General features: G+C 38.1%; 1 protein-coding gene across 10 annotated transcripts in view; it reads right to left on the reverse strand.

The window, feature by feature from the left end:
* KMT2C (lysine methyltransferase 2C) overlaps positions 1 to 23550 on the reverse strand; it is a 201583-nt gene that overhangs the window by 107155 nt on the left and 70878 nt on the right. For all 10 annotated transcript variants that reach the window (XM_074899892.1, XM_074899899.1, XM_074899900.1 and 7 more), the window contains 3 exons: positions 18272 to 18478; positions 15096 to 15235; positions 13339 to 13448 (listed from right to left, as the gene is read on the reverse strand). In XM_074899892.1, coding sequence (XP_074755993.1) covers positions 13339 to 13448; positions 15096 to 15235; positions 18272 to 18478 — 457 coding nt within the window. The remainder of the gene's footprint in view (positions 1 to 13338; positions 13449 to 15095; positions 15236 to 18271; positions 18479 to 23550) is intronic.

Genomic DNA, 23550 nt, shown 5'->3' on the forward strand with positions numbered 1-23550 from the left:
AGCGGAAAGTCTACTTCACTCTGGTTCCCAGGCTTAATTATCATCATCATCTACAAGTAAACTCTTCAAGAGACACAGGCTGCTCAGCTAATTTGTGCAAGCAGTCCAATAGTATTAGAGAGACTGTTCAGATGGTTAAAACAATCAAGATTCAATCACTGTTTTCTAAAACCAATTTTATCTGATGGCATGGAAATCTTAGCATCAGATGATCATCCTAATTCTGTGGTAGCGTTAACAATGCTGTGACAGTACTAGGATGAATAGGATGAATACTTTACTAAAAACACCCATAAGGCAAGAGATGACTTACTACAAAATAGATTTATTTCAATGTAAGGAGTTCAGTCGAAGGCTGAAAAACACCGAACAGTGTGCTCACCTACAGAAACGAACTTCCAGATGTACCAAACACAACAGGCTCACATAAAATTAAGGGCGGAAGTACAACCATACATTACTGTGATGCTCAGCTTCTAGTCTTACCAGACTCTTGACTATTCTGACCTTTTCGTTTCTCAGATGAGTGAGCATTGCTGCCAGGTCCGACCTTTACTGGGGGATTTATTCATCACAATATTTTACATCTGACAGAGAGCAAACATTCTGGAGGTGCCAAAGGCACATTCTGATACGACAGATGCGTAATAGTAACAGTCTTCCAAACAATTCACCATCTATTTCAGGTTACTCTCATTAAAAAAACCTCATCTGCTACAATATTTGGAAACTCTGAAACTCTTACCTATTCAACGTATCAAATCCATTTACATTTTGGAAAATGAGCATATTCCTCACAAAACTCAAACGATGATGTCAACTGAACGGTCTTCTTGTATTATTTCTCTAAAAGTCTATATTAATTTTTAAAGGTTTATGATTTGTCAACACATCTCCCTTGAAATACCATGCAAATAACACCTAATATTACCATAACCACCTGCAGTAATTGAAAGGAAAAAAAAATACCAGTATTTGCTTGGATATTTGACAGCAGTTCATTTAGATCCAGATTCACTATTTACTCTGCAGAATCTGCCACTCTTATCAGCCTTTGCAAGGCAATTTCATACAGAAGCAGATTGAGGGAAGATTTTTTTTAAACAGAAGAAACTATTTTATGAATTAAAAATGGGAAGTGAGAAGGCTAGATGTGAAAATACCTGTTTTACAAAAGAAAAAAAAAAGTCTAGATTGCAGATTGAATACATGTATTTTCATTGTACCTGAAGTGAGACTATGTCACTGCAATATATTTAGAGTGTATCAAGTTTTACCAATGTTATGTATTCCAGGAAGCAAATATTTATTTATTTATTTCGTAACAACTACTTCCCTCACCCCCAATGTACTGAAGACAAGTATGACACCTTTGAAGGAATACATTAATATCACTGAAGAAAAAATACACTGCTAAAAAAGCTTATGGGAAGTGCTGATTTGAGAACATGCCACTTCATCAGTTCTTCAATTAACATTATTAAATTCAATTCTTAGTATTAATGACAACTATGATTCATGGAACACCTTCAAGTTCATTACTGGCAGCAGACCTACCACTGTTTGCCTACTTTATATTTCCAGGTCAGATGTGTAGAATGGAGAGAACAATTACAAATGAAAATAATCAATATTAATTCTTTCACGTAAAAAGATGACTATCACTAGCAGCTTAGATCATTAGAAAAAATAGTTTTAATGCAAGTAATGTCTGTATTTATCACTGAGTGTTATGCACTCGCACATGAAGGGCAGTTGGTCCACATTTGTGAAGATTCATAAGATGTCTCTCTCATGCATGATTTGTTCCATGTTATTAAAAAAAACCCCACTCAAGGACACCTGCATTAATGGCACTACTTCATACTGATGCCTGCAATATTTATGCTCAATCTGCAACTCTGGGACAGAACTTACACTAATGGAAGTCAATAACAAAATCTTTAGGGAGTTAAAAACTATTTTTTGCTAATGGTTTGATTTTGCAAGCTGCTGAGTACACTAATCTCAGAAGCAGTTTTTAAGCTACTGCTTAAAAGCAAACTGATGCCAACAGACTGTTATGAATAATCCTGAGTTTTAAATTAAAATGTTTGTACGGGTTTTTTTTAGGATGTGTAAAAACCTGTAATATAATTTATATTAGCAGGAAAAATATTACTCAAACTCTTTTGATTGGAATAATCAAAACCACTTTATAACTCTAATTTCATTAAGAAGTCTGAACTTTAAGGTTCTTGTTCAGAAAAAGATGCGTGAACCACATCCATGAAAAATCTAAAAGACATGCTTAAATAAAATACTATTTAAAAGGGAAACTGCTATGAAACCAGAATTAAAGTCAATTATCTAATACTAAGCAATGCTACAGTTTAGCAAATACACCTACAACTTGCCCCACAGGGGTATTTTTTCCTTTTATTCATGTGCTGTCTATTAAACAGCAAGCTGCTGAAGGCAAGGAAGATGCCTTTTTATTTATACAAGGCTCAAAGCATAACGGGGACCTGTCCTTGACTAAAACTAACCAATATTAACTACAAAAGACTGATTAGTCTTTTTTCATAAATGTAACCATCACACAAAGGCAAAATTAGACCCTTAAGCACTAACATTAAAAAAAAAAAACCCAACTGTCAGATTGATCCACATTAGCTATGGAAAAAGACTAAATATAAAATATTTAAGTAAGAAGCAGCCATGAGTGAGGTGGTAGTAACGTAGGAAAATGAGGGTTGCATTCACATAACTACAAAAGTGAGGACATGGGTGGCACTTGTGTAAGTTTCTATGGGCTTACTGTTAGCATGCTTGTTAAGAGATGGGTATGGTTTCCTATCTTTTTTAATAAAGATAGAGCTCCAGTCTGCTTATCTGCTGAAAATATTAACAGGATAATAATTTCAATAAATTTGTAAACATTTTAAAAGATTTTTAAAAGAACATTTTGTTATTTCCTTGTTCCATGTTTAAAATTTGGGGATATTGTAATTTTCTTTCTTTAGTAGACCCTGAGGGACTATGCTACTGCTGCTGAGCATAGAAAGACAGGAGAAAGGGAGAGCCTCTATATCTATATTCTCATATTCTACAACAAAGCACCAAACTGGGTCAGTACCACCAGCAAACTGAACCACTATCTGAGGAAGAAGGTACAATCTTGATTTAAGAGACAATGTGATTTTCCTTTAGTGGGCTTTCTTCACTCTTCAGAGATCAGGTTCTCCCTGTTTTTAACACCTAGGTCCCAAAAATAGCTCGGTATAGATAGATTATAAAATCTTGACATGAAATGCCCAGCAACAGAGTGCCACCTCAATGTGAACTAATATGCCACTGCCTTAATGATTAGAATAACATTTAGGAAAGACACGGGGGGGTGGGGGGTGGGGGCGCACAAAAAAAGAATATAGAGACTTTCTTTGGGTGTATTATGAAAAAAGTGTTTTCTACTCAAGTCATGCAAAAAGGAAGAAAAGGTCTTTGTGAAACACAGTTCACCAGTTTGGAACACACACTAAACAATTTCACTTCAGAGCTTTCAGTAAATTATTTCAGTGAATGTTACTGAATAAAGGAAACCTGCACTGGAAATTCCTTCAGGAACATAGGCCCTTTCATGTTTCTCAGCTAGGCTTTTCGGCTTTCATTTCTGGGCTATTGCTGCTTCTCTCTCAGTCTCTCTCTGTGCCCCTAGTCCATTTTGTCTGCTTCCTACACCTCACAGACTGCCCTTCGCATCTGCAATGTCTATCGTCTATTCAGCATCAAAACCCTCTCAGAAATGTCTTTGTAGCAGCAATCTCTCTCTCCTGATTCTAGTACCCACCTATTCAACATCTACAGTTCAGGAAAGGTGCATTTTTCAAAGCATTCATCTTGAAAAAAAAACACAGACTGAAAACTCTAAGGCTGACTCTGCTTTCCGACTTCAGTGCCAAGGGAGCGCCCGCAGGGCAAGCTCCCACAGAACAGCCTCCTGGCACCACAGCAGGAAACCAACAGCACCACTGCAGTGGGAGAGAAACAGGAATAGGTGACGCCGAAAAATCAGATGCCTTCTTTTAGATGAAGCCATATGAACCGTCTTAAGGAAAGACATCTTGTGCTGCCTAAGTAACTTAAGTCTTCTCCCTCCTCATTTACTACTGTGTTCCAGAAATGCAGTTCCTATGGGTAAGATCATTTATGTAGATTTGCCTGCCAGAAATGACATTGTGCTTCTGTTCAGGTCTGCAAAAGTGCAAGGGGGAACTGGGCAACGAAGAGTCAGAGAAACTGTATTCATGCACCGGAAAAAAATGACTGTTTATGAAAAGTCCTCTCTTACTCTGAATAAAGTTTACTACTTAAACCTAAACCATATGTATTAGAATACATGCAGTAGTCATTGTCCCTTTGAAACAGCTGCCAGGGGTTAAGCTCTAGCACTTCTTATGGACCAAAGAAGGAACAAGAAACAGTTTCCCTCTCATCAGTGAGTTATAACATGCACTGACAATACTACTTGCTATGCAAACCAATTCAGTGTTGGGTTTTTTCATATACTTGGACACAAAAAGGTAGGGATGCAAGCACAGCTGTTATTTCACAGAAGACTCAGGACAAGTAAATTAAAAAAAAAAAATCAATCTTGTCCCAAAAAATTAGTTGAAAAATGTACATATTTTCTTCTGCTTCATCTGAGAAGAAAAATGCTCCTCCAAACCGTGGTTCAGAAATTAATGCCTGCCTTCCTCTTGTAAACAGAATCAATACGTTGAAGGTGATATAAAAATTAACTATAGCTAAACTGGTTTCACATTATCATGTGCTCCTTCTTCTAATCAACAGGTCAGAATCATGATAATAGGTTATGAAGCAAGGATATGAAGCAAGGAACTACTATAAAGACTGAAAAGCATGTTAAAGTGTTTGCACTTGTTAAGAAACATACTCTCAAGTATATAGAAAAAACTCTAAATAAAATGCTTTGCCAGCATTTAATAAATTGATACTCCACTGTAAATGAGTACATAAACAGGACAGCGTGTTTTATGTCTCTAAAGAAAGGAACATTTTCTGTTTCTTGAGATGCTAATTAAAAACAAGTGCTAAATTGGGGATGTGTCATACAGCCTTGAAATAAATATTTCTTCACATTTATAATTGACTTTTCCACTCAAAAATTCCAAACACCTTAGCACTCTGAAGCATAGCAGTAGCTTTACTGGAATGTTAACAATTAAATAATGGGAACATAAGTGAAAAATTTAAGACTACCACAATCAACACTTATAAACAATCCCTTTTTCTGTAACACATGCAGACTTACTTGAGTATCGAAGTATTCATCACCGAGTAACAATTACATCAGAAATACTAGGAAAATAATGTTTTCCTACTCAATAAATAGAAAATTCAAAATTAAAATCTTTCTGACCCCTTCTTTCATCGTTTACACTTTACATTAGTGTAAAACAATGTACACTTTACATTAGTGTATTAGTAAAGTGTAAACCACATTTCTTCCACATGCTACTGCCTCTCACTTTAAGATCATACTATTCAGACAGACCACTGCTTCATAGCAATCCTTTCAAACTTTTAAATACATCACTGAAGATCCACATCCAAGTGTGGAGTCCAACTGGATCCCAAGGTATCCATACTTTACGTGCCAAAATAATTACAAAAACAGATTAGAAGCAGAGACGTGTGAAGTTCTTGATGCACATTTACTCCGTCTTAGCTATTCATTTTCTTAAATAGCAGCAGGAATATAGAAAAAACCTATTTTATTTCATACTAGAAAATGTGGTCTATGAGACAACTGGGGAAACTGACAACTGTCTTTTGAAAGCTGAGTCCTAAACTCCATAGTTTTAAAGGTGGTGTGTTTAGACAAGGAACAAAATTATTTGTCAGTAAGAACTGTAGTTTAACTTTTTCTGCTCTGTGTTTCACGGCAGAAAAAAACAAATAGAATGCACAAGATGCCACTGGATAATTTGAAACAAAAAAATCATAAAAATTTGGCAAAAATGACTGTAGGGTTAGAAACAACTACTAGGTAATAAGCTAGGTGTTTTTTGGTTTTTTTTTTTCATAAAGCATATTAAATTATGATATATTTGTTTTGGCTCCTAGAGACAAATTATAGAATAAAACAGGACAGGAAGTATTTTTCAATAATCCTAATAATTTCAAATGTCAACTTTCTTCCTGTCCGCCTGTTCTCACTTCTTCCCTATGCCTGGTTCCTCTATTTTGATATATGCTTTTCCAAAAGAGCTGCTACAGGACAACGACTTCAAATGAACATGTTTACATGTACATCGTGGTAAAGCTTATTTTGGTTCAAATGAAAAAATAATCCTTGTTCATGTGACAGTATTATTGAGGATTCAGTTGTAAATCTTGCTAGGCAGGCAAATATCTGTTCTTCAACTGCTGGACCTGCAAAAAAATGGAATGCACATACACATCCCATGGCAGCTTTTGAACCTGAACAGATTTACCAAAGCTGTACTGATATAATTTATGGTGTACAAAGGTGTTCCAGAAGGATTACACATAGTAAACCAAAACCAACTCTGATAATTTTTAGAATACCACACTGCCTTACAGAACTTGGAAAATAGTTATAAAGTAACAGTCATAGTGTTTCTGTCACTAACAAGCTGGAAGAAGAGTCTGATTCACATTCTCCAAGAGACAAATGATCTGTCTTTAGGTGACAAAAATCCAAACCACTCTGTAACAAGGCAATTCATACAAGATAATTCACAGTGTTAAAAATGTTATGAAAACTGTACCCTTAGTCACTATGTCTTTCCTTGAAGTAAAAGCCTGCCATCATCAGCAGGGAAATGGCTACAAATCTCTAGAGAAACTCCAAAATAACAAGAGGGAAATTCAGGGAAAATTGCAGTACCTCATGGCCTTCTGCTGCTGAACTGTTACAGTACAAAGGAACTGAATGAAACTACTAAACTGACCAAAAGCATATGGAACTGTCTTTTTGATGAGATGTCACTATTCCTCTAGCACTTTCTCTGCTAAAGTTCTTTAAGAGACAGCAACCCATAAAAAAAATAGAGGTGTTATTTTGTAAGAATACTTCCTGCAGTACTTCCTTCCTCAGTTGCAAGACAAAAGCAACTACAGGGAAAAAACCCACTTCATTAAGATAGAATCAGAAGTCACTTCAGGCTTCTACCAGCAGCCAGGTAGCCACTCCCAAGCTGCAGTGAAGGAAGGTAAAGAGAAGCCAAGGCCTCATTGCATGCAAAAGTGCCATAAAAAACTAAAGAGCTAGGAGAGGAACTTCTGAATACCAGAGCTGCTCATTTAGTATCATGTTACAAAACTTCTCCTTGAAAAATGGGCAAACACAGAGGACTCTGCCCAGAAATGGTATAAATTATGACAGATGACGTTCTTTATGCGTTTTTCCCTGGTTTTAAGAATTACTAGCTCTTCCAATAATGAAAAAGAGAGAAGGGAGCTTTTAGAGCATCAAGGAACTGCAAATCCTGCACTCTAAATAGAAAAAAAGACATTGCTACGTGCTCTGTTCAGCTAGGTTGAGCCATGCATGAAGCCAACACCATCCCTATCTTCAGGATTCTGTTATCTACCCCATTTTTCACCCACAGTTTTTGTGTCAACAAAAAGTATAACTAGCTAAAAAATTCCTATGGCTAAATGGGCACAATCTTCCACAGTGTATGAAGTTAATAGTATGTTACAATGTTGATGCTTATCTTTACATACAAGGAACAACAAAAGGAAGTATGGATTTAGCCAAATCAGTTTTCAACTTAAACCAGCACAAGTGAACATACACACATACCACTAAAACACGGACAAGTCTCAACAAGATGAGAAGTGTACTGAGGCTAAGGGATGAAGATACATTCAAAATACAAACACTTTTTTTTTTAAAAAAAAAGGAAGTATAAACATTTTATGTTTCCCAACTTTCCCCTCAATTTATTTCTTTATGGTCTAGCTTGGTGAGCACCTTACTAGAATCAAGTCTTGAACAAAGAATTAAAACAGTAGATGGAAAGGACTTTAAGAAACAGTTTGAGAGATATTTAATATGCAAGCCTTGTAACATTGCCCCAACTTGGAAGCATCTACAAACAGCACAATCTCTTGCCTTTGGCAACAGAATTCAAGGGAAGTTGCCTTAAAAACAATTTTCAAGATTGTGTTACCATGTGAAAAGGGCTTACAGGAGAGGAGAGTCAAAACAGCAGATCGTTTTGAGTCTGGAACAAGGCAAGATACTATTGATTAGCTTGCCTCCATGCAAAGCAAGAACTCCTACAGTTCTCAGCAATGATAACATGCCAAACACTGCCTGAAGAATCTCAGCGGGAGCTGAAAACAGCTGCCTTGTAAAGACAGAAGATACTGCCCTGATTAAGCAAAAAAAAAAGATGGGTGGGAGAAGACAGCAATCTTTCAGCTGTCTGGCTGCTAGAGTCTTGATCCTGAAGAAACACTTAACTATTACTGTAAAAATGAAAGGTATGAAGTAGATAAATATGCAGAGAGCCATACAGAATTTCAAAACAAGCAAAAATCCACAATTTATAAAATGGAAACAGAGTAATGCAGTATTTTGGAATGACAGCTTTAGACACCATTACTATCACATTTCCCCTATTCATCCTTTAAGTAGACAGAAATCTCCTTCTTGGTTTCCACCAATACTGCTATTTTTGAGTTTAGCATCCTTGACAAATTCTCACAGACTTGTAAACCACTTTCTACATCTTATCAGAAGAGAAAGCTGGCTGGGAAAGTTACCACTGTGTTCCTTCCTTGTGCACAGTTTGTTCAAAAGTGGTTCAAATATGTTATCTACTGAGTCTTCCTTAAACTCACTTCTTGAATTGAGCTACTTACATACTGGGGAAAAGAGCAGCCCACCTTATTTGGGACTTAAAAGTCTAGAAATTATTTAGACTAGGTATTAGGAAGCATTTCTTTCCAGAAGGGGTTGTTAGGCGTTGGAATGGGCTGCCCAGGGAGGTGGTGGAGTCCCCATCCCTGGAGGTGTTTAAGAGTCGGGTCGACACAGCGCTGAGGGATCTGGTGTAGTTGGGAACGGTCAGTGTTAGGTTAATGGTTGGACTGGATGATCTTCAAGGTCTTTTCCAGCCTAGACGATCCTGTGATTCTGTGACTTTTTAGCATACAGAAGAGCTATGGCTAGACAGTGTAAGGCAGACAAGTAGCAAACTATTATTTCCTCAGCTGACTGTAGAGAAACAGCCACCTACTCAATATATGTAAAATAAACAATGAAATTATAAAGTAGTATTTAAAAACACCTGAAAATATTTCAGAAACCACTCTTGTTAAGAAGCTGAGCAGATGCAAGCCCTAAAGGCCTCCATTTTAAATGGTAATGCCAGTAAGTTTGCACTTCCAAATATCAAAAAGCAACATAGTTAAGAAAGCGTAAGACTGAAGCCAGAAATACAAGAAAAAGTAGAAAACTCTGCTTGTCCACATGTATTACTTTTTTCAGCAAAAACTGTTTTCTGTTCAGTTTGCTTTGCTTAGTTTATCCAAGTCTCCATTTCATACCATCTTACAACAAATATCTGTAGAAACACCTTACTGATAAAAGTCTATCTTTTTAAAGCTGACTATATGACAGCTTCTTTACTATGGTAATTTTTATGTACTTGAGTAGAGCAGTTATGAATTATAAGAAAATTTAGTTAAGTTCTGGATCAACCAAATAACTGGAAGTTTTCTCTTCCCCTGTCTATATTGCAAAGAGTTCTTTTCTTTCAAAACTGGAAACAAAATTAGTCCAGTAAAACGTATTAAAGTAGTGGGGGGAGGAACTGCCATGTCTGGGTGTTCAGGCTCTTTAACTTAGAGACTATACAAGCTCCAGAGAGAAGTATGTGAATTCTTAAGAGTCATCTTGAGAAAAGCTCTGACACTATGCTTGTCACCTGGATCACCACTTTTTCCTTACAACTTTTTAAACTTAGAAAGTGGATCTGAGAAAATCCATGACTCTCACTTGCTGAGGTAAGCAAGACAAGCAATGAGATGAAATGAGTCACCAATACTACTCTAAGGGCTACAGCACATCTACTAGCACAAATTTAACATATTCCAGCTTTTATTTGACAGTTGTTATAAAACAACATGATGCACAAGATTTCAAATACCTCACATCTACAGATGTATGTATGTGCACTCATTAATATTAAAGAGAGACAAGCTCAAGACTTTGAAAAAGGCAAAGAACCCACCTATGTCTAGACACAAATACAGGTAACAAACTGGTCAGATGTCTTTGCCAGACCTTCAAAATGAGTGAATCAAAACAAAGAACTGAAGCAAAAGGACAGGCTAAGCAGGGTATTTCGTGAAACATGCACAGATACAGAGATCTCTGTAGTACTGTATTTTAAACCTTCAGCAAACACTGGCCAAGAAGAAAACCAAAATGAATTAACATACATACTTTGGAATAGGTCAATGAAATATGTCCACACAAATTTTATTAATGCAATCACAAGTTCAGTGAAGCCAAATGGACATCTCAAGTGGTAAACAGAGTAATAAGAAACACTGTCATATTCAGTTAAAACAGATTTGCAAACAATAGGCAGCCTAACTAATGAGAAACATGAATGTAACTTACAAATTAAAGAGACCCTCAAGGTAAGAACAGCCCCAAAACGCTCTCCACAAATTAAAAGACCTAAACCAACGGACTACACTATGAAGAAATAGTTTGTTACATGTCAAAATTTAACGTGTACAAGAATGTTAAGGAAAAGAAAACATACTTTCCCAGCTAAGGAAAGATGTCAATGCTGTAGACCACATCATAAACCCATGTCACGCCAGAAGGAGTTCCAAGAAGACAGAAATCCCCAACCAAGCAAGCAAACAACAACAAAAAAACCCAAAGCAAATTTGGTGGCAAGTAGAGGAAACAGCATACAGCTTGTTTTTATTTAAACTATTTTTCTGTATGCCTGGAGCACATTCTTGCATCTGCATTGCCAATTCAGAACATTTAAATAGAAACTTTACTTTTAAAATGCAATAACATTAGAAAGAAGCCCAAAATCTTAGCAAAAACAAAGCACAAGCATCTGTAAATGCAAAACCATACATTAAATTAATTGCTATACTTTTCATTCAAAGCTTTTTCAAATATCTCACGCAAAGAAAATTTCGCAAAGAAAATTTCTTCGCTTAAGCTTTCCCACTATCACATAGGATAACCAGCACCTTACACTTTTCTGTGCCTTCCTTAGCTTAGTGACATGTTTAAAAGCAGTGGAAAAAAATACTATCAAGCACTACAGCTTGGACACAAGGAAACACAAGATTATTTGGGCTCCAAACCAGTTACACACAAGCTCTTAGAGAAACCCCCATGTTGCTGCTCTCTGAGCAGGAACGGAAAACTACAGAAGACTTTGTTCCTTATTTCCTGAAAAAAACTAAAAGCAAAAAAATTCCCTGGTGTGATCATAGGATAAAGATGTCCCATTTTGTCTAGCTGTTCCTCTAGAATCAATCACAGTTGCACTTTTACTCTGCTCTCCCTGGGGATGTCACAAGAAGGATGAAAGAGAATAACAAAACCAATGGCATTCTTTGCTGGCTGACTGCTGTATTACAGCAAAGAAAGTTTCTCAATGGTTTCAGCAAAGATTGAATAGAAAATATGCAGAATGGCACCCAATTCAAATTTCTGTCATCTCTCTGCATTACACTCAAACATGTGCAATAGGGGTATCTAAAAAATTATTTGCAGAATCTGAAGATTAGTAGAGAAGCTACAGAGCAGCACATGAAAAGGCAGGGCTGAAATATAAACTATCACACCAGAGAGATGTGGCATTCTTTAATAATTCTTATTTAAATAGCTGCATTATTAACAGCTACACAAAATTTATCATGTATTGATGACACCAAGGTGAGGCACCATCACCCTGAGGCACAGGGGAGGCGCAAGGTACCATACAGAAAGAAAGGGAACTGAAATAATGGAAGCAGGATGAAATTCAATAGAGCAAAATACAAGCTTGAACACCACAGCAAAGATTTCAGTTATAAACCATAATATTATAATGAAAATTATTAGAGATGGGAACGAGCTGATCACAAAATGACTATAAACCACCATCAGCAGTCAAAAACAAGGGGAGGAAAACCTTTCAGCAGTGAGATTTAAAGAAAAAATAAAAAGTAACCAATTTTGGATGTTCTTTCAATTATTTTTATAATTTTTTTTATGCACAGAAACACCCATACAAACATCTTCAAGCTCATCTAGAACTTAATACTGTCAGGTTCATTCATTCTGAACAGTCTTTTATTTTGAAAGCAGATACACAGAAATCAGTTATTCAAAGCAAAGCATTTATTCAATGTGAGTGAAAGTAGAAGGTGCAAGGAAAGCCATATTATATGGCTTGGATTGAAAGACTGATTTAAAGCAGCTTTTTAGTCTACACAATGGAGAACATTTACTGGTATCTTCTGCATCATTTTTAAATTTTAACACAATGCATGAAAAACATGAAGAATCAAGTAAAAATAGTTCTAAGCATGATCATAGGAAAACCAGCAAAAATTACACAGATTTTTTTTGATAGCATGGCTGATTAAAATTATTAATCTACCAGACATGATTAAATATGACCAAAAAAATATAGCTACATGTGGGAAAAACAATGTGAAATAGGTGTCTTCATAATTTCAAAACACTATCAGAATATGACACCAGGAGTCCAACCTTTTCAAAGGTACCTACTTTTCTAAATACATTATCATTTCAAATTAAAGGACTAAATATTTATACATTTATTTCTATCAATATTTAAAGTAACAACATAGGCTTTGTGGTAAACGCTAGTTTTCCTATGCTAATCTGCTTTCTGAAACTGGTATGAAAGTAATTGAGAATTTTTTCACTCTATTTGAGTCATATAAATTCAGAATATGAACTGGCAAAATAAATATTTCCCCTACATTTTGCTAATTTGAACTCAACTTTTCTTTTGTCTGTATTTCTTTTTGGTCAGTCAAGTACTTCCTACATTCTAGTTACCTAAAAAATAATTAATTATATATTCCGTGCAACTCTGTAAGCCTTTTTAATAAATTGCAACAGTAGATTTTATCATGAAGACCAAATGTCCAAAGAAACCTTATTGTAAGTGTGAGCTCAGAGATCCGTATGTGGGTATTTTTGGTAATACCTTGTATTGCATAAGTCTGCTATCTTTTTTCCAGTTCCACCCCCTATTTCCTTACTGGTTTGAGCATTCATATCTTTTTACTCACTTCTGTGCTCCCTGAGACAACAGCTTTGTCCACGTTCACCGATAGCTGCTCTTCAGTCTGGCAGACTCCCAATGACCACTCCGCACAGCGGTGATGAGCCCAGCAATGACCTAATGCATTATGAAAGAAGAAAAGCTTTGGTTGTACAACTCTGTCAAGCACTTCCTGTAAGTATGGAACTTAGTTCCAGTAGTAAATACCTGACAGATGAAATGAATAGTCTCTCTTCCTCCTGTTGTTCTTGTTGCAACATTTAATGCCTTTATTACCATACATTGAATATACTGCAGTTACTATCAAACACTATATATACTGCAATTTTCTTTTATACATAACACACCTTCCTCTTCATTTCAGCATGTTCTGTGTATCTGTTTCAAATTTCCAGATGCCTGATCACATAATCATGTGGGCTGTATATGATTCTGACTTTATGATTCTATATGCAATGTTTGTGAGACACACACAGTTACTTTTGATCTTATATTTCACTGTAGATAACATTTGTCTGTGTATGTACTCTTAACTTACGATTCCCAAGGACTAGATACAGATCTGAATATTCATGTAGAATATGCTCACATGATGCTTTAGAATTCTACACAAAACTTTTAAAAGCTCAAAATACAGCATGAACAGAAAGACCATATAAATGACTGAGAAAATTGTGTCAATACAACCACATTACAGAAATATAATTAGAAATGTTTATTTACATAAAAAATTTCAGAATCTGCAGAATTCAACAGGTACCTCTTAAAAGAAATTTCTATTTCAATTCTGGGAAAAGCAATGTAAATGATACATACTTCTGAAGGAATTCTGTGACAGCTTTATACTAGATTAGAAATGATGCCTTACATTAGCTGCTGAAATTAGGTACCTTGTCAACTTAATCATTCAGCAACAAAAAAACGCCCTCACAAATCTCTGTAAAGGCTTGGGAAGAGTCTTTACAAATAGTAGCAACTTAAAAAAATTCAGATTGATAAACACCCCCCCACCCATCCACACACACTGTGGAATAACTATTTAAAGCAAAACATTAAATTGTATTTTTTGGTTTTGACTAGACTTTAAAATGAGTTTTCACACTCATGAAAGAATACCATTTATATTATTGCACAAATACATTTCCATTTTTGAGGCAAAATATGTGAGTGGACTACCAGCACCAAACATTTGGACATAGATGCTTTCTGAAAAAGTAATTCATAATTGAGTAAAAAGAAAAGTTCCATTAAAATGGAAGAGCAGATGACAAACCAGACAGTTTTCTGACAGAAAACCTGCAGATACTGGAAACATGCAAGTGTATTATGCCTCTGTTGTTCTAGAAATACTGCTCTTTTCAATCTCCCATTCCATTATTTCCAATAACCCCACATTAGCAAGTCGAGATTAGGTAAGGCTACAGGAATAGGACTTTTAAGAATTTTATTAAGGTGCATCTAATTTCTTTTTCCTTTTCTCTCCAAAATACAATAATGATACTGAAGACATTACTACCTGAAGACCAGTTCAGCAGTACATTACAAATATTCCCCATACAAAGCTGACAATGCTTCTGTTCAGTACTGGAAGAGGAGACTATACAAAAACACACGTAACATTGACAAAAGCTACAAAAGCATCATCAAACACTTGACAGACACCAGAGCACAGAAAACCAACAGCTGAAAACCTTCACTCACTGTTATTGTAGCTACTGTACTACTACTGGAGGGGCTAAAATGGAAGACATCAGGGTGTCTTACCTGTTGGCTCAAATAAGGCTTGAACATCAATGTCATCTGGTAAGCCAACTAAACTGAGTTCATCCCAGAATTTGACAACCTGATCGTCAGAAGCAGTTTGGGTGCTTACACTTGTACATGATGCTATACTCGATCGAGATCTGTATCGGGGAGCAGAAAAACAAACTTAGAAGTGACCACATTCTTTGTTCAATTAGATAAGATACTCGTAAACAATACAAAAGTCAGGGAAAGTGAGTATCAATTTTTCCAAACATGATAAAATATAAATCAACATAAATAAAAGTCTTTCCTCCTCATAATTTAGCCCAACATTTTTTTCCCCCAATACCAAAGTTTTCAGTTAAAGCTGCTATTCAACAGACAAAAAAAAAAATTGCTTGGTAAAAATGCTCCTTTCCCTAGCTCACTCTCTTCCAGTTCTTCAGGACACACATGCTGTTTTGTTTTGTTTGGGTTTTTTTTGTTTTTTTTTTTTTTTTTAAAAAGTCCACTGCTGTTTGATATTAAAACTTGCCCAACCCTAGGAATGGAGAATTAGGTAGCAGCAAACAGTCTGTGTTACTCTAGGAAAGAAGAGGTGTAGAAGAAAGAAAAAGAGAGAGGTCTAAGTGGTAAGCACCAGCTGCAGCTTTCATATGGCCCTGTCCCTGAAGTCTTAACAGCTGTTTCAGGGTACAGCATTGACAGTATTCTAAAAGGAGACTGCCACGTCACAGGTAAAGTGCCTAGATAAAATACAGCAACTGTGGGGCGAAGGCAGAAAAAAGACTAGTAGTGAAAAAGCTGCTTGGAAATAAATATCTTTATCCAATGCCACGAAGATGTTAAAAAAAAAAAGGGGGGGGGGGAGGGCAGGGGCATGCAGGAGGAAAGGAAGGTGAGGGAATTGAAAAATGCAGTGATACAAAGACTACTATATTGTGCTGACATGGGAGGATCTAGCTTATAACTTTATTAATTTGTTCACCAAATTCTACTCTCAACAGAAAACAATTAATAAAACTCAGATTACTCCATTTAAAAAAAAAAAAAAAAAAGAGCAGCAATAACGACTCCTTTATTTCCTGTAGGCAAAAAACTATCTTGGACATCTAAGGATGTGCCTGCTTAGGCTTACTGATAAAGAGACCTGATCTCTGATGCTTCAAAAGCTGGTAGGAAAGGTGGTGCTGCGCTTTCTATTAAGGTTCTTCCAACTTCATTATTCTCCCCCATTAGTCTCCTCCATTAGTTTCTCAAACATACACATTTGCTGTTGCTTCTGAGTTTTTTGACTTGAGACAGTAAAAAACCACCTCTTCCCTGACCGCTCTCCTTCTCATAACTTCTAAAAAGATTTTGAAAAATTACCTACCACCCATAAACCAACAGATAAAGCACTGGAATTTTAACCTGTGACAACTTTTACCTTCCTGAAAACAATGCACGCTTTACTTTAGCAATTACATTCTGAAATGCATGAAAAAAAACCTTAGCTTATTGGGAAGAGAGTAACATCCCTCCTGCACCACCAAAGAAGTTTTACACTTTCAATTATTACATGTTTTCACAATCCACGTCATGACAGAAGCTAAACATCAAGAAAAAACCCAAACCTGTTAACTCTGAGTCAACAATTAAGACTCCCCTCAGTAAAGCATTTAATTAACCCATGCTGTCCAACAAAGCTGGTTCCTGAGCACCGCCCGTGTCCGCTGGAGCCAGTTCTAACATTAAACTGCTACTCAAAACACAGAACTTAAAAGGAACACTTAAGAAAAAGCAAAATCCTAATTGACAAGGCATTTTTATTAATATGAAAGCTTTCTCATTAGATCAAACCAATCCATTTAAAGAACATGCCAGTTTACTTTGCAATTTCATCAGAAACACTTTCCACCTCATCCTGAGCTTTAGTACTTAGCCCTTCTGTAAATACAATTTCATATGGCTATAAAACACAGTAACTGTCTGGGGGGAGGGGGCTCGTTTCATTAGCTTTAAGAAGGGCATTACACAACGTGCATTCTTACACCACCGACACAATTATATAACCGTAGGCTGTGTGCCTCAGCAACCTCAGCAAGGACAAAACACACTAACTAAACAGCGTCTCCAGCAGTAAGCACCGCGCTGGCACCGAGTCTTAACACATCTGAAACGTTCAGTTTAACAGAGCTAACCGAACACGCAATAATTAAACATTTTCGCAGTGTATTTTGGTCAGATTCGAAGAACAGCGGCCCTGCCAGGCCCGCCACGCCGCAGCCCCTCAGGCGACGGCGGCCCCTGAGGCGGCTCCGCCTCACGGGCGGGCGCGGCCGCCGCCGCCGTTATTGTTTCGCTTCCTCGGCCGCGCCCCGCGGGCTGGCGGCGGCCCCGCGCCCGCAGCCAATCCCCGGCCTCCAGCGCGGCGCGGCCGGGCCCGGGCCCGGCGGCCGCCCGCAGCCCCCGCCGCCGCCGCCCACAGGCCCCCGAGGCCGCTAACGAAACCGCGTCCGGCCGGGGGGGCAGCAGAAGAACCCCGGAAAAACTCGTGTGCAGGTAGATTTAGAAGCGCGCGTCTCCGAGCACTCCCATCTTCAACGCCCCCGCCAGCCACGGCATACATCGGATGGAACTTCCCCGCGGCGTTGTGTGCGTCCTTGCCCTTTCTCAGCAGTACTGAAAGGTGGAACTAAGCCGAGGGGGCTCGGGACGCTGCCCTTCGATGGCGAAAACCGCCAACGAACCCCACTTCGGATGGATAAAAAACGCTGTCGCCACTGCAAGAGGGCACTCTGCAGGGCGAGGGCAAAAAGCTTCAACAAGAGGGGCTGAGGCTTCTAGTTACTCCAGCCTACAGAATACACGCAGCGTCAGAAGTCCATTATCTTCTCCCTTGTGCCATACTTAAGAAGTAGATCTGTGCTGTACAAGAACTATGTGTCTTTTCTGTGTTCTTCCAGAGTAAAGATTCGCGCTGGAGGGGAGAGACCAAGCTTGTAAAAGCGGAAGAGACAGCTATTCTTATACTGCTTGCATTTTGGGTTTTGTGGGTTTTTGCCTTTTTTTAAATTACTAATATTAATGACCTGCATTTTCACAGATACAAGTTATTTGCCTGTTGCAGTACAATATCAGTAAAGATACCTTCTGAACTTCATGCAAAACAAAACAAAAAATACCCCGTATTTATTGTAGAACAGACTTACTTCTTCTGTCCTCTCTGTTTGCGCGGCACTGAGTTTTGCCTTGGAGTTCTCTCACAAGCTCCATCGGTGCTGTCGCTGGCTTCACTCTTATTTAAAGGCTGGTTTTTCCATGGGATAACATACCCAGGAGTTGGACTGAATTGTTTTAAGTCTCCTTGTCCTAATGAGCTCCGTTCTCCACAGTAACAAAAGGCGCAGAGTTGTTCGCTGTGAAAGGGAAGATAATTACTTCATTTTAGGGAGGAAACAGCAGACAACACACCATCAAAGACCAACTTTCATGCCAATTTAACCCTTTATAACCAAACAATAAAAGCTCAAAAAAAGTGCTGTCAGGTATCAGAATTCAGCATTCAAGAACACTACTTCCAGCTAATTTGAAGTTACATTAACAGAACCTTTTGGGGCACAGAAGTGCATGATTAACAAAACAAAAAACAACCCACATATAATATTCAAAATATTAATAAAAGCTTTTTGTTAAAAAAATCTGTATCTAGACACATGCTTGCTAAAAAAATTGAAGAAGTTAACATCTCAACCCATTAAAAGAACTCAGTATCATCACAAAAAAGGCAAAGTGCCACCTTTTTGTAAGTGATTAGAACATTACTACGCATACACCTTTGTGTAAGCACATACACCTTACATGTAACACAATATGCAAATACCAAAAGGTTTAATGAAACATGAGGAAAAAAATGGAATAATGAGAAAAATCACAGCCATGGCTACAGTCACACTTACCAGGGCATTGACATATCCTCATTTAATATTTAAAAACAAAACAATACCTAGAAGTTTTACTAGAGGAAATCTGTATTTACAGAACTGTGACCGCTACAATATCCCTGTACCATTTGCAATTATGTTTTAACATGCATAACATAGCAACAGCACTGAAATGACAGCTCTGACAGCACTCCTTGTGTCACATCATATGGAAGCTACTGAAAAATATTTCTATAATAAACATATCTACAAACTTAAAATGTGAACTTCTGCAACTAATGCAGTTTGCATTAAAGGAAGGCCATCTAACACATTTTTTTTATGCTTAAATGAGCAATTCTGTTTTCTTCATATTTATGCCCCTAAGACCCCAAAAAGATGCCTCAGGGAATCAGGCACTCGGATAGAGGCTTGCTTTTGCCTGGATCCCATTTAAGTAGATTTTCGTGCATCTCCAAGGTGGCACATTGGAGTCTGGGGCACTCGGGTGGATGAGTGGAGGGAAGTAAGGTGGGAGGAAGAGAAAACCTTATAGCTAAACTCCTGTATAATATTCACTAAATTCGGGGCGGGGGGGGAGGGGGGACAGGACACGACACACACAGATGGATAGATGGACGAAACACACACGGACGGGCCAGGGATGGCGACACAGTGCCTGTGCTCTTCAGCCAGGTGAGGCAAGAGCAGCAACAGAAAAATACTAAAGTAGAAAAGGACAGTTCCAGATAAGAATAGAAGGTCCTGAGAATCCAGCAAAACCCCTTAGATTTGTTTTTACATACTCTGGGATGGGTCTTCTTGCCCTCACCATAGAGCCCCGGGGGGGGGGGGGGGGGGAAGAAAAAAAAAGAAGAAAGAAAATACAAGTGGGTATGTAAAATGTCTTTGAACTGCTCTACTATTACAGTACTGGTAATATCAGACAGTCAGATGCTAAAGAAGGGAGCAGCATGTCACAAGCCCAAAGTGAAGCCCAGAATAATGCCAAATACTTCTGCTCTATAGGTAAGATTGCACTTTCTCTAAGGCAGACAGACCTTTGGGAACACGCAGGTTGGTATTCAGGTAAAATAGGTCCCAGTCATGGTACTCAAATTAAGACCCTACCATATTGTTGTTTGGAACCATTCGTCCTCATATTCCTGGCCTTGGATGTACATGCCTCACTGATCCTGCCTGGACACAGGACTAGTGTGAGCCAGCACAACTCCTGGAGTTGATGGCAAATGTCTGATATGATCCAAGCAATCTTTAGAAAAAGATACCCAAACATATAAAGATGCGAAGAAAATATGGATAAATATAGCATAAGAACAGGAAAAAATTAATAGTTACAGCTAAACAGTGCATAATGTCTATTTTAAAACTAGTTTTCAACGTGATAGACCAACAAATTTTTATTTTGATGTCAGTGAATATGGCCACTAGACGACCAGTGAAACTGTATCTGGTCTCGCAGGCAGTTTATAAGAAGGGAAAGCAAAGCTATTTATGCTAGTTGAGATGAGAGAGACTTGTGAGGAGACTTAAGAGATTTAAACAGGCAGCACCATGGTATATAAATTACACTAGTTACAAACACAAGATTATCCACAGTGGAATAAATAATTATTCATACATCCTGTTAGGATAGACTATCACTGCTCATTAAAAGACTTGAAGATAATTATGACTAAAATAAACAAAGCTCCTTAAAGTGAAGTCGTAACAAGTATGCAATAATGTTAAGGTTTATAAAAGAGAAATATGAAACAGTAATTTAAAACAAAAGAAAACAAACTTTTAAAGCAGTATTATTTGAAAAAGGAATACAGGGGTAAGGCAGATATTTCTGGAGCCTGTAAGGCACCTCCGGTATCACAACTTCCAACAGTAGCTTTCTGCAGGCAGAGTCAAGTGAAACAACAGGAGCAGCGAGTTTCACAGCTACTCTGCAGCATGGTGCAGACAGCTGTGAAGCTGTCAAGAATCATATGGTTTGTGCTACTGCTCCTGCTCCAGCAAAGCTGGGGACCGCAGCTGAAGCAAGCACTGGAGCACGCGCTGTGGGAAGGGGGCTGGGGGAGCCCTTCACTAAGGGCTCACGGGCACAGAGATGCAGCAGCAAAGGACAGGAGCAGCAGAACGTTCCCAGACCACAGCCAAGAGACTGTGGGGCTGAGAGAGAAGGGAGAGATTATAAAAGGGGGAAAAAAAGGTTTCACACTTTCAAGGGAGGATAAGCAGAGGGGCTTCAAATGCATCAAGCACTCCGAAACAACCAGCGGCAGCATAACGCCCTGGCTAGCATCTGGATGCTGGAGAGACCCACCACAGGAAAGCCATGGTCCTCCTCCACATCCCAACCTGTCACACTGACGATTTGTCATACAGTACAAAGTGGCCAGTTCCATCACGTTAGCCTTTTAGGTTTAAGTGCTCAGTAAATATTTTAAGTTATGTCTGTATAGGCAGAAGGTAGAGTTTTTTATTCCTATCATCTGAGGACTGCAGAAAGTACTTACAAATCTACTTTCCATATGTCAATATGCAATTAGAGGATCTAAATCTGTGATGCAAGAAGAGCTCTCATATTGAAGATAACAAAATTGAGATACTGGCAACTCTTAAGATCAAATCCTAGATCTGTTATCATAATTAGCATATTTTCAGAACAGGCTAATTCAAAATGGGATAACAAGCAAGAGACGACGTGTCACATATCTTTTTAGAAGCTACTAGGGAAAAAAAAGAAAGAGAAAGCTCACCAATACTCAATTTAAGATATATCTATGATGCTCCAAACTAAAATATAAATTCATCATTATTTTTAACTTCAACTTAATTCCTACATTTTCCCGTAACAAATGCCACCTTTTCATATAGGTTTAAAATTCCACAGGTGGCTTATTACCAGTAGGTGCTTATATTGCCTCACCTCATCCTAAAGAATTTCATGTATCTGTATGCACACAAATGTTAATACATAATGCAAAGGAAAAAATATATTCAAAATAAACCAGACATACTACCGGGTTTAGGGGATGCAGTAAGAGTCAATACAGCTAATAATGTTTGAAGCTTATGTCTGATTCCTACCAAGCCATGAGAAGAGATCCAGGCTTGGATCCTGTAAGAAAGACACCCTTTCTAACAAGAAACATGTAGATCTCAATATTCTGCTGCAGCCATTTTCTTCTACAAGTTCTTATTTCATTGAGTTGTCTGGTCAGTGCCTGTTCCTCACACTGAATTTACACAACCCCCCAACAAGAATCTAAGATGCTACAATCCTCCCCAGTCCACATCCCGACAAAGGAAAACAAAATGCTCTCCGGCCAGTTAATCCTGCAGGGAGGAAGGGAGAACCGTCACTATTTCCTCTACTTGACCAAGGACATACAGTCATTAGGACTCATCCTAAAACACAGACTTTCCCACTGAACAGAGTTCATTTCAACACATGCAGTTATTAGGCAACTAGTTGCACAATATTAAATTACAACCAGAGAAGGAGAAACATCTGCTTTGCTTGCAAATATTCAGTCAAAGAATTAAGGTAAAACTGACAGTCCCAAAACCTTTTTTTAACAGAATTAAGGCTGACCATCAGGATGACTAACACTTTAAGCACACCAAGTGCCGCTGTAGTTATGCTCCCAAGAGTAAGCAGAAGCCCCTCCTGGTTCCTTCTGAGTTGGGAAATGGCAGTGGGGTATCCTGCATTAGCCAAGGCTCCTTAATAATAAGCAGATGTGCAGACTGACTTATGTAAACATGTTTTCTTTATGCGGTATCCCGTATCTCACAGATCTACACTTGTGTCTGCACGAGTACTGTGCTGTGCAGTTGGTAGAAATCTTCAGATTGGTCCACATGAAGTTTGTGCAACTCTCAATGGTATCAGATATGACCTCTCACTCTCCTGCCTATTTTTCATACCTGGGTAGAAGGCATGAGAGTCGGCAATGATATGGGGCACTGTCATCCAGCCGCAACTCTGTGCATACAGCCGGGGGAATAAATTTCCCTTCCTCATTTTCATAGGAATAACTTCCTTCCATGTCCCCAGGATCCCCATACAGCTGAACACCAAGACAGACAGCATGTCCTACATTAAGCCATCTACCAGTAAGACGCTTGGAATTATATAACCCTTTTAGTACTAAATGGTGAAGGAGGCAGAATGAAGAACAGGCAGCTGCCTGTTCTGCAGAAAGATGTTAAAGGTCCCCTTCTTTCAGGAGAACATGCACAGGGAAATCCCAAGCATCCTACAGAGATGAATGGAGCTGTCAACAGCAGGAGATACACAAACTCATGTATTCAGCTCAAGAGATGCTCTTCTCTTACCTTTTCTCAAATCCCTCCCAGCCTACTGTGGGACACCAATTATCAAAGTTTTACTGTGCATTCAACTTTTCAATCAAACTTATGAAACGTGCAGGTCATTTTTGCTGTTTAAACCGGAAAAGGCAATGGATTATATCCAAGAAAACACAAGGCATGGCAGTTCCAGTAAGACCCACTAACTATAACCATCACCTTAACATTAAATACTAAAT

This window comes from Athene noctua, chromosome 2 (assembly GCF_965140245.1).
Source record: "Athene noctua chromosome 2, bAthNoc1.hap1.1, whole genome shotgun sequence".
NCBI classification, from domain to species: domain Eukaryota; kingdom Metazoa; phylum Chordata; class Aves; order Strigiformes; family Strigidae; genus Athene; species Athene noctua.